This window comes from Prionailurus viverrinus, chromosome E1, assembly GCF_022837055.1.
Source record: "Prionailurus viverrinus isolate Anna chromosome E1, UM_Priviv_1.0, whole genome shotgun sequence".
Taxonomy (NCBI): Eukaryota; Metazoa; Chordata; class Mammalia; order Carnivora; family Felidae; genus Prionailurus; species Prionailurus viverrinus.
Window position 1 is genome coordinate 36082811 of NC_062574.1, and position 13900 is coordinate 36096710.

Sequence of the window (13900 nt, forward strand, 5' to 3'; positions counted from 1 at the left end):
AAGTTTAAAATCTTTTTTTTAAGTTTAAAAAAAGAATGAAGAAAAGTTTATCCAGCATTAATAAAGCAAATTTCATTCATACCCAAATGTGGCATCAATCTACAGCTTCCTGTCACCTACAGGATAAAGTATACAGTTCACTAAGATGAATACAAAATCCATCATGAATTGGCCTCATCATCCAACAGTCCATCAAAGAAAAGTATCTGTAGTTCCTCTATCACACCAGGCTCTCTCAAACCTCTTTCATATCCTACATGCAGTACCCTCCCTGTCAAAACTCACTCTCAATACCATCCTTCAGCAAATGTACAAGGACTCAGTGCAAATACAGTACATCCTTCTCTATTACCTTTCCCGACCTCCCTTAGAAGTGAGAATTCTTGCCCCCCAGACTCCTCGGTTATAGGTCTGTTGTACCACCATGCAGCCCTCAAGGGAAGATACCTGGTTATGCTAATAGGTGTTTCCTAGACACACAGCACAGCCTGGAACAGCAAGCTTTTTACCAACCGTTTATTATGGACCAAACACTGTTAGAAGCACGTTGTACTTCCTCAATACTTAATTATCAACAACTCCAAAGAGGTACAGAAACAGAGCCACTCCTACCTAAGGCCCTTGAGGGCAGATGTGTTATGGAAATTTATACAGACTTTTAAAAAGTCACACATTGTATGTTCTGGGTAAGTGCTTCAAAATTAAATATAAATCCAAAGCCAAAGAGTGTGTGAACCCAAAGAGTGAATTGTAATGTAAACTATGGACCTTGGGTGACTGTGATATGTCACTGCAGGCTCATCAACTGTAACAAACGCACCACTCTGGTGGGGGATATTGACAACGGAGACTACCCGAAGCAGGCGTGCCATGCTGGGGCAGGGGGTATATTAAGAAATCTCTATCTTCTGCTCAATTTTGCTATCAACCTTAAAATGCTGCCCCCCAAAAATAGTCCTTTAATTTTAAAAAATCAAATACATTAATATTTCTGCTTCAAAAGGTATGCATAATTAAGAATGTAAAGTCTCATCAAGTATCACTTTAGGTCAAATTTTGTCAACAAATGACCTGATGGACACCTTAGGGAGAACCACTTCTGCTTCTCACAGATCTTTGGAGTTTGGAGATGCAGATAACGGGATCTGGACCTGCAGTATTATTCCTACTTTGCACAAGAAGGGAAGTGTGGGTGTTGGGGAGGGTGGCGGGGGGAGGTAGAGTTCTACGAACATCAGTCAGGTCAAGTTGGCAGTGTTGTCTGGATCTTTTACACTCACATTTGTTGTTTAGTAATTCTATCAATTACTGAGTTACAAGTGTGAAAATTTTGAAATATAATTATGGATTTGTCTATCCCTTTAATTTGCATATGTTTTATGTTTCATGTATTTGAGGCATCCACTTTTATGACTCTTCTGTCTCCTTGGTGAAATGACCCCATTATCTAAAATGTCCTTCTTTATCTCTGGTAACTGTCTGAGAATTGTATCTCTGGTATTCCTGTCTTAAAAACGATTTGCTAATATTAATACACACACAGTAGCTTTCTTATGCTTACTGTTCATAAAGTAGATCTTTCCCTGCTTTTCTTCCCCATTGATCTGAGTTTCCAACTGGTATTATTCACTTTCATCCTAAACAAAGTTCTCTAACATTTCTTTCAGTGCACATACTCTGCCAACAGATTTTTCTCAATTTCATCTAAAAATGACTTTATTTCACCTTTATTTTTAAAGACTTTTTTTGGCACTGCTCCCTATTTTAATGATCCCATTCCACTATTTTCTGTCCTCCACTGTTTCAGAAAAGAAGTCACCAAACATTACCAATGTTCACTTATATGGAATGCATCTTTTGTCCCTCCGGCTACATGCAAGATTTTCTTCAGCATTCATTTTCACCATGTTGTATTTCTCCTGCTTACTATTTTTGGAGTTTCTTCAATCTGTAAATTTTTTTCATTTGAATATCCAGTCATTATTTCCTCAGCTCCAGCCCCCCTACCTCCTCTGGAACTCGAATTATACATACTTACTGTTCCCCCAGCACTATGTTCATCTCTGAGCAGCTCAATGTTCAGTTTTTCTGTCTTCTGGTTGGATAATTCCCACTGATCTGTTATGTGTACGGATCCCTTCTTGTGTAAGTTTTCAATCTGCTGTTTAGTATACCAGTAAATTTTTTACTCGGATATTGTACTTTTCAATTCCACAATTTTGTTCTACAAGTTCTACGTGATATTTTTTTTTTTTTTTTTTTTAGTTTTCACCTCTTTGCTGATATTTCCCATGTTTTTGCTACCTTTTACTTTAAATCTTCAAATATATTTCTGTAAGTTTTATTAAATGTTTTTATTTGAGAAAGAGAGAGAGAGAGAGAGTTGGGGAGGGACAGAGAGAGAGAGAGGGAGACAGGATCTGAAACAGGCTCTGTGCTGTATGAGCGCAGAGCCCCATGTGAGGCTTGAACCCACGAAACGTGAGATCATGACCTGCGCCGAAGTCAGAGGCTTAACTGACTGAGCCACCCAGGCACTCCTTCAAACATATTTCTATTTAATTCTACTATGAGCCATTTCAGGATCAGTTTCTATCATCTTCTTGCATGATAACGAACAGTTTCCTGTTTATTGTATATGATATGTTACTCTGAATTCAGTTAAATTTCCCAGAAGCATGTTGATTTCTGCTCTAGTAGGCAAATTTCTAATTGGTTACAAATCAAATGAACCTTGATTTTGTGTAACTAGTTTCAGGCTTTCACAGAAACCTATCAGGGTTTATTTGGGATTTCTTAATCCTATGGTGGGTGAGTTCCTTAGTCCTGGGAAAGTCTTTAACTCCTAAATCATGAGTCTTCTTTGGTTTCAGTATAAGGCCCTAGTCGAAGGTATTTATCAAGTCTTGCTGGAATTCAAACTCCAAATGCTGTTCTTTGCTGCAGCGGGCACTGACTACATTCTCTACTCTGCTCTTTCAGCCTACCAACTGCTGCTTTCTACTTGGCTCTATCTAAACTCTACGGAACTCTGTGGATCAGGGGTTAAGTCAGCTGAAGGACGTGAGAGTTACTTACACAGAATGTGGGACTAAGCCCTTCGCCCCCATGAGTCCCTCTCTGCCACTATTTCCTCCCTCAGTTTCTAGCTACTTGGCAGCTATGACCTCCATCCTCTGACAATATGAAAGCTAAGGAGATGGTGGCTATCTAATTGAGTCCAAAAAACCCTGTACCAACGGGACAGAGGAGGCCCTGTGAGAATATTTTGTCAGAAATTTTGTTGACTTTCTTTGGTAATTTTTAACTGTGTTCTTCCTACCTAGTAACAGGCATAGGTTCCAAGTTAGCTCTATTCACTGTTTAATTCTTAATTGGGGGAAAGGGGACTACTAATTATTCAAGAGAGTGAGTGGGAGGAGAAAGAAGGAAAGGGCATGTTTTAGAACATGGGAGAACTCTCAATAGCTTTAGACAATCCTCCTTTCCAGGAACACACCCTTTTTTGTTCAGAAGGCTTTTTATTTCATATCAGAATTTATTAGTGCAGCAGTTGACCTTATCAGCACCTGCAGATGCAAAGCCAGAGGCCCTTTGGTTTCTCTCTTCTGCCTACTCTTACCTTTCAAACTGCCTTTAGTAAGGAGTCAGATTGAAGTCTGTTTGCGTTAAAGGGCATTTTTCTAGGAGTTCCTCCCTTCTTCTACCTCAGTACTCTACTCTGTGGCAGAAAAACAAAACTCACTCCATCTCAGGGAACATTTCCTGCTTGTCTCCATGGCCCAAAAAAGGCTCACTCGTGCATCCAGTCTTCCAAATCACTTAGTTTCTGCAATATCTGTACAACGCCCACAACCAAAGCAGATTATATATTGCGTCCATCAAAAAACACTCATTCAGGTTGGAAATAGGCAAAAAGATGAAAGTCCTTTCAGTATTAACACTTGAACATCATCTAACAAGTCCACTAAAGGGTCACGGGACTCTCGATGAATTACTTAAATTTGTATTACTTACTATTTATTTACACTGGATTAGGGCTTAGATGCCTTAAGTTGGATGTCTATTTTCAGAACACTGAGGAGTTAAAATTGATCTGTGTTTAGTTGAGAACATGACTCCAAAGGTAATGGCTTTATTATTCTTACAGGGTATTAGAAGTTTTGTAGGCTCCTGAGTAATCTTATTCTAGCACTCATCATTCTCACTGTCATCAGTAAGTTACACTGTATTTTTCTTTAGAATTTTGTCTAACTTCTTAAAACTATATTTTGACCGTTGAAAAATTTGCTTTGGCTTTTTCGTGAATTTCAGAAATGAAAATGCAAAAATGAACAACACAACAAAACAAATGCCTCTGATGTAACTATTTTTACACCACAAGTCTTCAAATGTTTTCTTGAAGGGAAGGAGGAATTAAAAAAAAAAAAAAGGCAACAAATACTTCCATTTTGGAAAAAAAACTGTTGATGTGCAGATGCAAAGAGACTAGCTGGTTTAATGCACGATTTCAAAAGCCAACACTCTAGCCTACCAAACACACTGCTGTCATGGGACTTCGGAATTTCTAACAAATGACTTAAATCAAGAAATACTAATATTCATAAAAGCCAAAGAGCTTCTGGGGCAAAAGGGGAGGGAAAAGTGAAAGAAACAAATAAAAAAGTGCTCTTGGGGATTCAGAAATTAAAGAAATTAATTTGGATGTTGAGAGAAATAGAAATAAAGGAAGAAATCATGGAAGAGGGAGACCTCAGCTAGGCTCTAAGGATACAGAAGATTACAGAAAACGACAGGTTTATCCTCATTACAGAACTAAAGAGGGTAACTCAGAGCACTTTCAACATCCTTGTGAGTTAAACCTCTAGTCCCACCTTTTCATCTTATGGTGGCCTTCTCAGAAAGGTTGTCTTTACTCTTCAAAGGTATCAGAGCCACGTGCTCTCCCGATTCTCAGTAATACTCCATGATGCCTTACTTGCTCTAGCTGTAATGTCTTGAGTTAGGAACTGCTTTTAAATTCAAGGTCAACTACAGAGCTGCAGGAGGGGACCTGTGCTGCTCTACTCAGGAATTCAGACCTTGAAATGTCAAAAGTGATAAAAGGGGACACAGTCCTCTTCCTTCAGCCAATGCCAGGATACCTGCTATAGAGAATGAACTGTGTACTGATGCTACCCCCTGAATTCTCACTCATCTCCCCTTTTCTATCTTTTACACTTACCAATTTATCATTCCCATGATCCGTCTTCACCTCAGAACTAAGTGGAAGAAATAAGTCTGTTGGTGTATGCTCCGGGGGAGGTGCCTCCCCAAGAACTATCAACCCCTGCAGGACAGAGAGAAAAGCAGCATAAGTGAGTGGTATTATAAGTCACAGATTTAATGAAGGAGTTACTATGACAAGGGTTAGGGACAGGGGACTGGTTTAGCAGAGGCCTCTTCCCTTCTTCTCCTAGGGTTCTGAAACAAAATACACTACACCAGCAGCTTTACTTTCCCAAGAGTTATTTCAACAAAAAGCCTAGCAGTAAGTAGCAATGAGTAAGGCCTAAGTCAGACCCAAACTTCCCCTTTTCTCCACCTGAATGCTGTGACCTACATAGCTTGTTACCTTTGGCATCTTTTTATTCACATCTTTCAGATCTGGAATCTTTATCAAAATATGGTACTTTTACACTGTATTATTAACTAGACTAGACTATAAGAACAGCAGCAATGTAATTTTCTAGTTAACCTGATGACAGATGTGGCTTAAGCATTACCGTAAGTGCTACAAATATAAGTGATAAGTAAGCCAACTATTTGAGCAGCCAAAACTACTACAAAGGTGAACAGTCCAGTCCCTATATTACAAACCAAGAACTTAAAAAACAAAAAACTGTTCCAGAGGCACCTGTTTCTCATATGCATAAAAATCACCCCAGATTGGGTTCCTGCTCCACAATTTCAAAGTCAGATCTTATGTTCATCCCAGGAAATAAAAAATGTAAAAAGAAATTTAAAACGACTCCACAAATCCTATCCATAGTCAGCAAGGGCCCAGCTTGGTAAAGGCAGAAATGAGCTTGCTGTGAAAAACAAACAAAAAGCCGCACACATGAATCTCCCCATGAACTCAAACAGAGGTAATCAAAATCAAGTTCTGATACTGTGTAATAGAAAGACTGAGATGAAAGTAACGAGGGCTTTAGGTCTTTGGTTCTCCTTCTCTGATCCAGAAAATAAGGAGAGCGGACTGATAAGTATCTCTTAAAGGTAATTTTGTATTAGAATCATCTGGGGAAACTCATCAAGCTAATACTTGCCCAGTTTCATCATCAAATCTACTCAGAGTCCCTGGGGTTAGGGATGGGTATTCTACAGTTTTAAAAAACTCCACTGGTAAATCCTAAAGCAAGTTCTAAGTTAAAACACACTAGAGTTGATCAGTCTTGACTCAGCATCAGGGTCCCCCAGTAAACATCCTAAAATAGAGATTTTAGGGCCTAGAGATTTTGACTATCGATTTGAGCTCCCTAGCCATTATGACACAAGCTCTTATAGGCCAATGAACCACATGATCCATCCAAGGGATGGATTCCTTTCCTGTCTAACTCAAAAATCTCTATGAAATAGGGGATGCAAAGAGATGAAATGGGGTAGGGGGAGGGCTGACATTAAGAAAGGACAATGGGGGCACCTGAATGGCTCAGTCGGTTAAGCGTCCAACTTTGGTTCAGGTCATGATCTCACAGTCTGTGGGTTGGAGCCCTGAGTCGGGTTCTGTGCCGACAGCTCAGAGCCTGGAGGGAGGGAGGGAGGGAGGGAGGGAGGGAGAGGGAGAGGGAGAGGGAGAGAGAGAGAGAGAGAGAGAGTGAGTGAGTGTGTGTGTGTGTGTGTGTGTGTGTGTGTCGGGTTCTGTGCCGACAGCTCAGAGCCTGGAGCCTGCTTTGGAGAGGGTGTGTGTGTGTGTGTGTGTGTGTGTGTGTGTGTGTGTGTGTCTCTCTCTCTCTCTCTCTCTCTGCCCCTCCCCAGCTCATGCTCTGTCTCTTGTTCTCTCAAAAATAAATAAGAAAGGACAATGGAATTCTACCTCAGTCCAAACACACACACACACACACACACACACACACACACACCCCCCAAAAAACACACCCCACAATTTAAAAAATAAATATGAAAAATAAGTGTTACAACACCCTCCTGGCCCCGCCCAAAGGGAAGAGAAACAGCATTTACCCATCCTGGAATAAGACTATGACCCGCCCATGTAGAAAGTGAAGTGGAAACTCCACAGAAAAGGGGAGAAAGGTCATTAACTAATAATAAGCAAGAAACATGTGCCCTAGACTTCAAAATGAAGTTATTCTAGCTATAAGAATTTCTGCCGCAAAGTACTTTGTCTCAATCACAAGCATAGAACAGATTTCATAAACTATTTGCAAGAGAAAGCTATCTTGCACACTATTCCATTCTCAAAATACTGCATTCAATATCTTCCCTGCTTAAGAGCCCTGGTTACAATTATGCCAATCTCTATCCCCCAGAAAATGTCTGAATGTATATGAAGTTGTTATCACTGAGAGGTGGGGGTTATTACAATATAGTTACAAGTAAACAAATGCAATTAAAGATTACAATACTACCTGTTCTTATGTCCTTTGTTCATACTGGTTCTTGCCTTTAAAAAATATTTATCTATCCAAAATGTCATTCATCCTTTTTTTTTGTTTGTTTATTTTTGAGAAAGACAGAGAGCGAATGGGGGAGGAGCAGAGAGAGGGGGAGAAGAGAATCCGAAGCAGGCTCCAGGCTCTGAGCTGTCAGCAGAGAGCCCAACAAGGGGCTCAAGCTCACAAGCCGTGAGATCATGACTGAGCTGATGTTGGATGCTTAACCAAATGAGCCACCCAAGTACCCCTGTCATTCATCCTTTCAAAGACCTTGTCAGATCCAAATCCCATCTCCAAGAAAATGTCCCTGGTTAACTGAGCCCTACTTGCTCTATCCACATTACCAGAGGTCCTAAAGTATTGTGATTGTCTTACGTTCTGTGTATCTGAATCTCATTTCCAGAGCAGAACCTTAGGTCAAAATATTCATTTTATTTATTGTTGCCTCAATTTGTTGTTGTTATTGTTTCAGTTTATTTTGAGAGAGTGAGAGAGAGTGTGAGTGGCGGAAGGGAAGAGGGATAATCCCAAGCAGGCTTCGCTATGTCAGTGCAGAAACCCTATGTGGGGCTTGATCTCACGTATAGTGAGATCACGACCTAAGTGGAAATCAAGAGTCAGACGCTCAAGTGACTGAGCCACCCAGGCGCCCCAATTTGTTGCTTATTAACTAATGTTAAGCTCTTAAAGACTTAGACAAAATACATATATATCTGAATCCCATATTCCCTAGCAGAGTCATACACCAAGAATGGAAATATGTAACAATTATTTTTTGAGTTTTAGGTTAAAAGGTTTTTTCTTTGAATAGGAAAATATTAAGTTTATATTAATTATAGCCAGAAGCCTAAATAATCCAATTACCAGGTATAAAGTTACTCCCTCAATTTTTTTAGGTGAGAGGGTAAGTCAGAAATAACAGCCAATATTTTCCAAAGAGAAAACTTTTTCCTTAAACCCTAATTTCTTAAAATAAACACCTCTCTGAGAGACAACAAGGATACTCTCCTGAGACTTTATGAGACCTCGTAGGGCCCATTTATTCCCCATCATTTTACAGACCCAGAGAGGATGCAGGTTGAATGTCATGTCAACAGGCCAATCCATGGCAGAACTAAGGCTAATGGCTGGGTTAAACTACTGTTGTTTTTTTATTCCTTCAAATCAAGCCATCAATTACCCATTTATCTACATTTGTTAGTTGCTGGGGATACAGGAAAGAAGGAGAGACCTATCCTTCCACCCCCACACCACCTGAACCCATCCCATAAAATGCTTACATTCTAATACTGGGGAAGACAGACAATGAACAAACAAGTAAGTAAATTTTATGCAGTACATTAGAAGATGTTAAATGCTAAAAATAAAGGGACAGTGTAAGGATTAAATGGGAGTGGGCACCTCAGTGCTATTACTGCACTCTACAATAGACAGAGCAAACTGGCAGAGGCCAAGGTAAAAAGACCAAGAGAGTTTCCCCATCCTTCTTCACTGCTCCCCGAGTCAGAACCAGGGTCATGCCCAAGCTGCCCAGGCCTAGCAAACTCCTATATAAGGATGAAAGGAATTGGGATGGGTTAGAGTTGCACGCAGTCTTAACGTAGCCTTATAAGTTATTTCTCTGTGGAAATGCAAAGCTGTCATGTATGTCAAAAAAAGGAAGAAAAAAATTAATATGTACCAGAATTTAAAAATGAAGGAATGGTAGAAGGAATTATGCTAAGCTTGATGACAAAACGGCAAAAGAAAGCAAGCAAAAAGGGAAGAATAGAAAAAACTTAAAGTTGTAGACTTGGGTTAATTGCTTCTCTTTCACCAATTTTGTATAACAGAAGGAGTCAAAGTACAAGATTAAAAAACATCACCTCTTAACTTGTAATACAGAATTAAGATGTAATTTCACCTACTTGCTCCCTTTTTCATTCTGAGTAGGTCAATGTCCCTTACCCATCTTAAGATAAAGCAGTGACCTAATACATCAGCTCCACAAGAACCATCCTGGGCTACCACCCAGGCAAGACCCAGCTGTCCACAATGCCTGATAACCCCACTGAGATGGGAAGATAAACTGCTTAACATCACTTTTGAAGACAATGGTGTGTTTCTAGGCTTCTGCTATTCCATTCAGCTCCTTTTCTATCCAGAAGCTTCAATGCTCTTCCACCTCATTCCCAATAATATGTCCATTTTTAGTTAGCAGCTGCTATGTAATTTCACAGATCAGTCAAGGAAGAGATAAAAGAAAAAGGATATGTTTTGTATTAGACACAGATATTGAAGACTGTGCTACGAGAAAGAAAGTCTCCTTCAGCAACAGAACCCATCTGGTCCCTGTGCTTTTCCCCCTCAGTTTTATGTAGCAGGTATGAAATTTCAATGAAATTAGACAGAAAATGCTCTGGACTCAGAAAAACTGCTCCAGGTTCAAATTTACCTCTGCCTCTTACACGCTTGTAAGCTGTAAGATTTGCTCTGTGCATTTAACATACATGAAGATACCCGTATACAGTACACACTCCAGGTACATACATTGTTTTCCTTTCTCACTTTAAGGCATGGGAGTTTTAAAATAACAAAACAAAACAAGCTCACTGAATATGAAAATTAAAATACAATAGTTGGGGAGCCTGGGTGGCTCAGTTGGCTGGGCATCCGACTCTTGAATTTGGCTCAGGTCAGGATCCCAGGGTCATGGGATAGAGTCCTGCACCAGGCTCTGACCTGAGCCTGGAGACTGCTTCAGATTCTCTTGGTCTCTCCCTCTGTCCCTCCCCAGCCACCTCTCAAATTAAGGGTGGGGATGGTGGGAGTAAGTAGCAGAGTACAGAGGAACTCCTAAACACTATCTTTTCTCCAAAAAGCAAAAGGAAATCATGACTACCAAAGAAACTCTCAAGACTCTCTCAATCTGGAAGTTAACACTTAACTTCTAACAGAAGAGAAATTGGTAGTCAACTAGTGGTAGTTTTCAAATGCTTTCTTTTTTGGAATATGTTACTTTAAGAAAATTAACGTTAACATGCTAGAAAGAAAATCTTTAGAAAGAAAAAGCCTCACCCCCCTAATTCCCCAACCTAAGACAACCTACAATTGACCACCAAACCTGGATTCATCTCATGAAAAGGTCTGTACTACCCAGGCAATCCTGGCAAATCTTGGAGCAGGATGGGAAATGGAAACATCAATCCACTTTACTAAAACACAGGCAGTTAAAAACCTCCCATTTTAATAACTCAAAAAGTAGCCGAGCACTTGAACCAACTGCCAACTTGAGCAACAGATGCTCACATCTCAGCTCTGTGATTACATGTTCACTTGACTATGAACAAACTGCTAACCTCTCTGACCCTCCACTGGTATACCTTTAAATTTGTAAGTAACAGTAAAATGCTTAGCACAGTGCCTGGCACATAGTAAATGCCCAACAACTTCTATTATTAAAGTGATATGAAGACTAAATGCCTGTTACTTTATCTTCGGGGTAAATTTCATTGCTTATATGTCATATAGGCTTGAACAGTAGCCCCCCAAAATTTATATAACCCAGAACCTAAAAATGTGTCCTTATTTGGAAATAGGGTCTTTGTAGATATAATTGGGTTAAAATGAACCCTTTAGTGTGGGCCCTAAATCCCAGTATGACTGGTGTTCTTTTAAAAGGGAAGTGTGGGGGCGCCTGGGTGGCGCAGTCGGTTAAGCGTCCGACTTCAGCCAGGTCACAATCTCACGGTCCGTGAGTTTGAGCCCCGCGTCGGGCTCTGGGCTGATGGCTCAGAGCCTGGAGCCTGTTTCCGATTCTGTGTCTCCCTCTCTCTCTGCCCCTCCCCCGTTCATGCTCTGTCTCTCTCTGTCCCAAAAATAAAAAAAAAAAAAATAAATAAAAAAATAAAAATAAAAGGGAAGTGTGGACACAGACACACAGAGAGAAGACAGCCATGTGAGGACAGAGGAGGAAAGTGGAATGACGCAGCTATGAATGCAGGAACACCAAGAAATGCCAGCAATCACCAGAAGCTTAGGAAGAGGCAAGGAAGGCTCTTTCCTTAGACTCTTCAGAGGCAGCATGGCCTTCTTGACGCCTTGATCTCAGAATTCTAGCCTGCAAAACTGTGAGAAAATACATTTGTGTTGTTTTAAGTTTACTGCTCGATTTGTGCTTTGCTACAGCAGTCCCAAGAAACTAATACATTTGTTTTAAACAGACATTGTATAAATAAAGATATTTAATAAAGTTGTCAATTTTCTTGAAATATTACTTATTAGGACATATTATTTATTAGGACCATCATTCAACTTTTACTCTTCCTGTCACAATTTTGTAGCATTGTGTATTCAGACTGCAGAGCAAGAAAATATAATCATGAATGCCTTATTTTACAGACCATGAAAACTGAGGATCAGAAAGGTTCAGTGGCTTTTCTTCCCAACTTTATATAGCTATATGGTAGCAGAGAGCACGAGAACCAAAGATTATCAAGTCCAAGCCTGGCATTTCTTTAATACATTATATTCTGAATAATGAAACTTTTGGATAGTCAATATATGTACAAAACCCCAGAATACTTTCCAGATATTTAGAAATACCTAACACTTTTGAAAGTTTCCTAAAACTGAACATAAAAGTACCCATGATGTGATTTAGCTAAAAATATTTATTATGGTATGCTTTATGATATAATTAAAAAAATTTTTTTTAATGTTTATTTATTTTTGACAGAGAGAGAGCGCATGCACGCGCACGCTCTCGCATGAGCGGGGGAGGGGCAGAGACAGAGGGAGACAGAATCTGAAGCAGGCTCCAGGCTACGAGTTGTCAGCACAGAGCCCAATGTGGGGCTCGAACCCACAGACCGCGAGATCATGACCTGAGCTGAAGTCAGACGCTCAACCGACTGAGCCACCCAGGTGCTCCTATAATTTTAATAACAGGCGTAATTAAAACCGCCACCAAAATAAGGTAACAGAGTGTAGTCCTTAAAATGTTTCCCCCCAAAAAGCAACAAGAAGAGCACTCCAGGGGGATTTCTGGAATACAAACTTAGATGACGTGTGTGGAAGGCCGCAGACTTTTACTTCAAACTCATCACTGTATCTTGTCAGCTGGTTACTCTTTAACTTTTGGCCTACTAGTTAATTTAATGCATACAGTCCACAGTACAGCAGTTCTCTGGAGGCTTTGACCAGCACCAAGGTGGGACAAAAAAGTGTTGCGACACTTATTTTAGGAACAGTCAACTCTACATTTAGACCAGAGTCCAGTCATGGAGACTGGCTCAACTACCACAAAACTACCAGTGTCACTATCCAAGATAAAAGTTCTATGAGAAGAATCAGGACTCTGCAGATAGGAGGACACAGAAAAACCAAAATCTTGTAAGAATGTAAAATCCATGAAAGGAGGATTTTTATTTATCCCTGTGACCCCCTGTAATGAGATCAGTGCCTCGTACACAGTAGGCACTCACCCGTGTGCTAAACAGATGGCTTTTTCATGCACATTTATCCCTCAGTCAAACCCAAACTGAGTAAGGGACTTTTTTCTAAGTTGATTTTTAAGAAGAAAAACTACCACACTGTCACTATCAAAGAGATAAGTTCTATGGTAAGAATCAGGACTCTGCAGATAGGAGGACACAAAAAACCAAAATCCCAAACACCAATGTCTAATTTCCCTGGAACAATCTTTCACAAAAAACCCTATTTTTCCTCAAGAAAGCAAGGGAAGCTTAGTGGTAAAACAGAAGTGCATCAAAGTAAAAAACCAAGATGAAATCCTAGGTCATCATCGCTTTTCCATAAATATAACAAATATGAGTTACATCAATGGCTTACATTATATAGTGTCTTTTTCTTATGTTTCCTATTAGCCCAAATATAGGAACTGTTTTGTTCTAAACACATGTTCAATTTAACATTAACTAACAGTGTTGTCTGCGCTATACTAAACAACATCAGGCCCTTAAACAAATTAAACCACTACAGCAGATCACATTAAACCATGCTCTTTGACACAGCTAAGAGTTATTGAGGGATGGGAAAAAAGGGATAATGGTAGTTTTTAACTGGTCTGAAAAAGACCAGACATTTATCTCTTACCTTATTAGCACGTATCTGCTTATAAATATCTGTTTGCTGCCGAATTCGATATTCCAAGTCAGAAACATGAGCCTGAAGCCAGTTCCAGCGGCTGACAATAGCTGCTCGGTCTGCAGCCCATCTCCACTCTGACCTGCGCCTCCTAAAAG

At 40.0% G+C, this 13900-nt stretch overlaps 1 protein-coding gene across 5 annotated transcripts in view; it reads right to left on the reverse strand.

The window, feature by feature from the left end:
* Positions 1 to 13900, reverse strand: part of KANSL1 (KAT8 regulatory NSL complex subunit 1) — a 181174-nt gene that overhangs the window by 40025 nt on the left and 127249 nt on the right. For 4 of the 5 annotated variants that reach the window (XM_047832333.1, XM_047832337.1, XM_047832332.1 and 1 more), the window contains 2 exons: positions 13752 to 13893; positions 5225 to 5329 (listed from right to left, as the gene is read on the reverse strand). In XM_047832333.1, the coding sequence (XP_047688289.1) occupies positions 5225 to 5329; positions 13752 to 13893 (247 nt within the window). The remainder of the gene's footprint in view (positions 1 to 5224; positions 5330 to 13751; positions 13894 to 13900) is intronic. The other variant, XM_047832336.1, reaches the window with a different exon arrangement.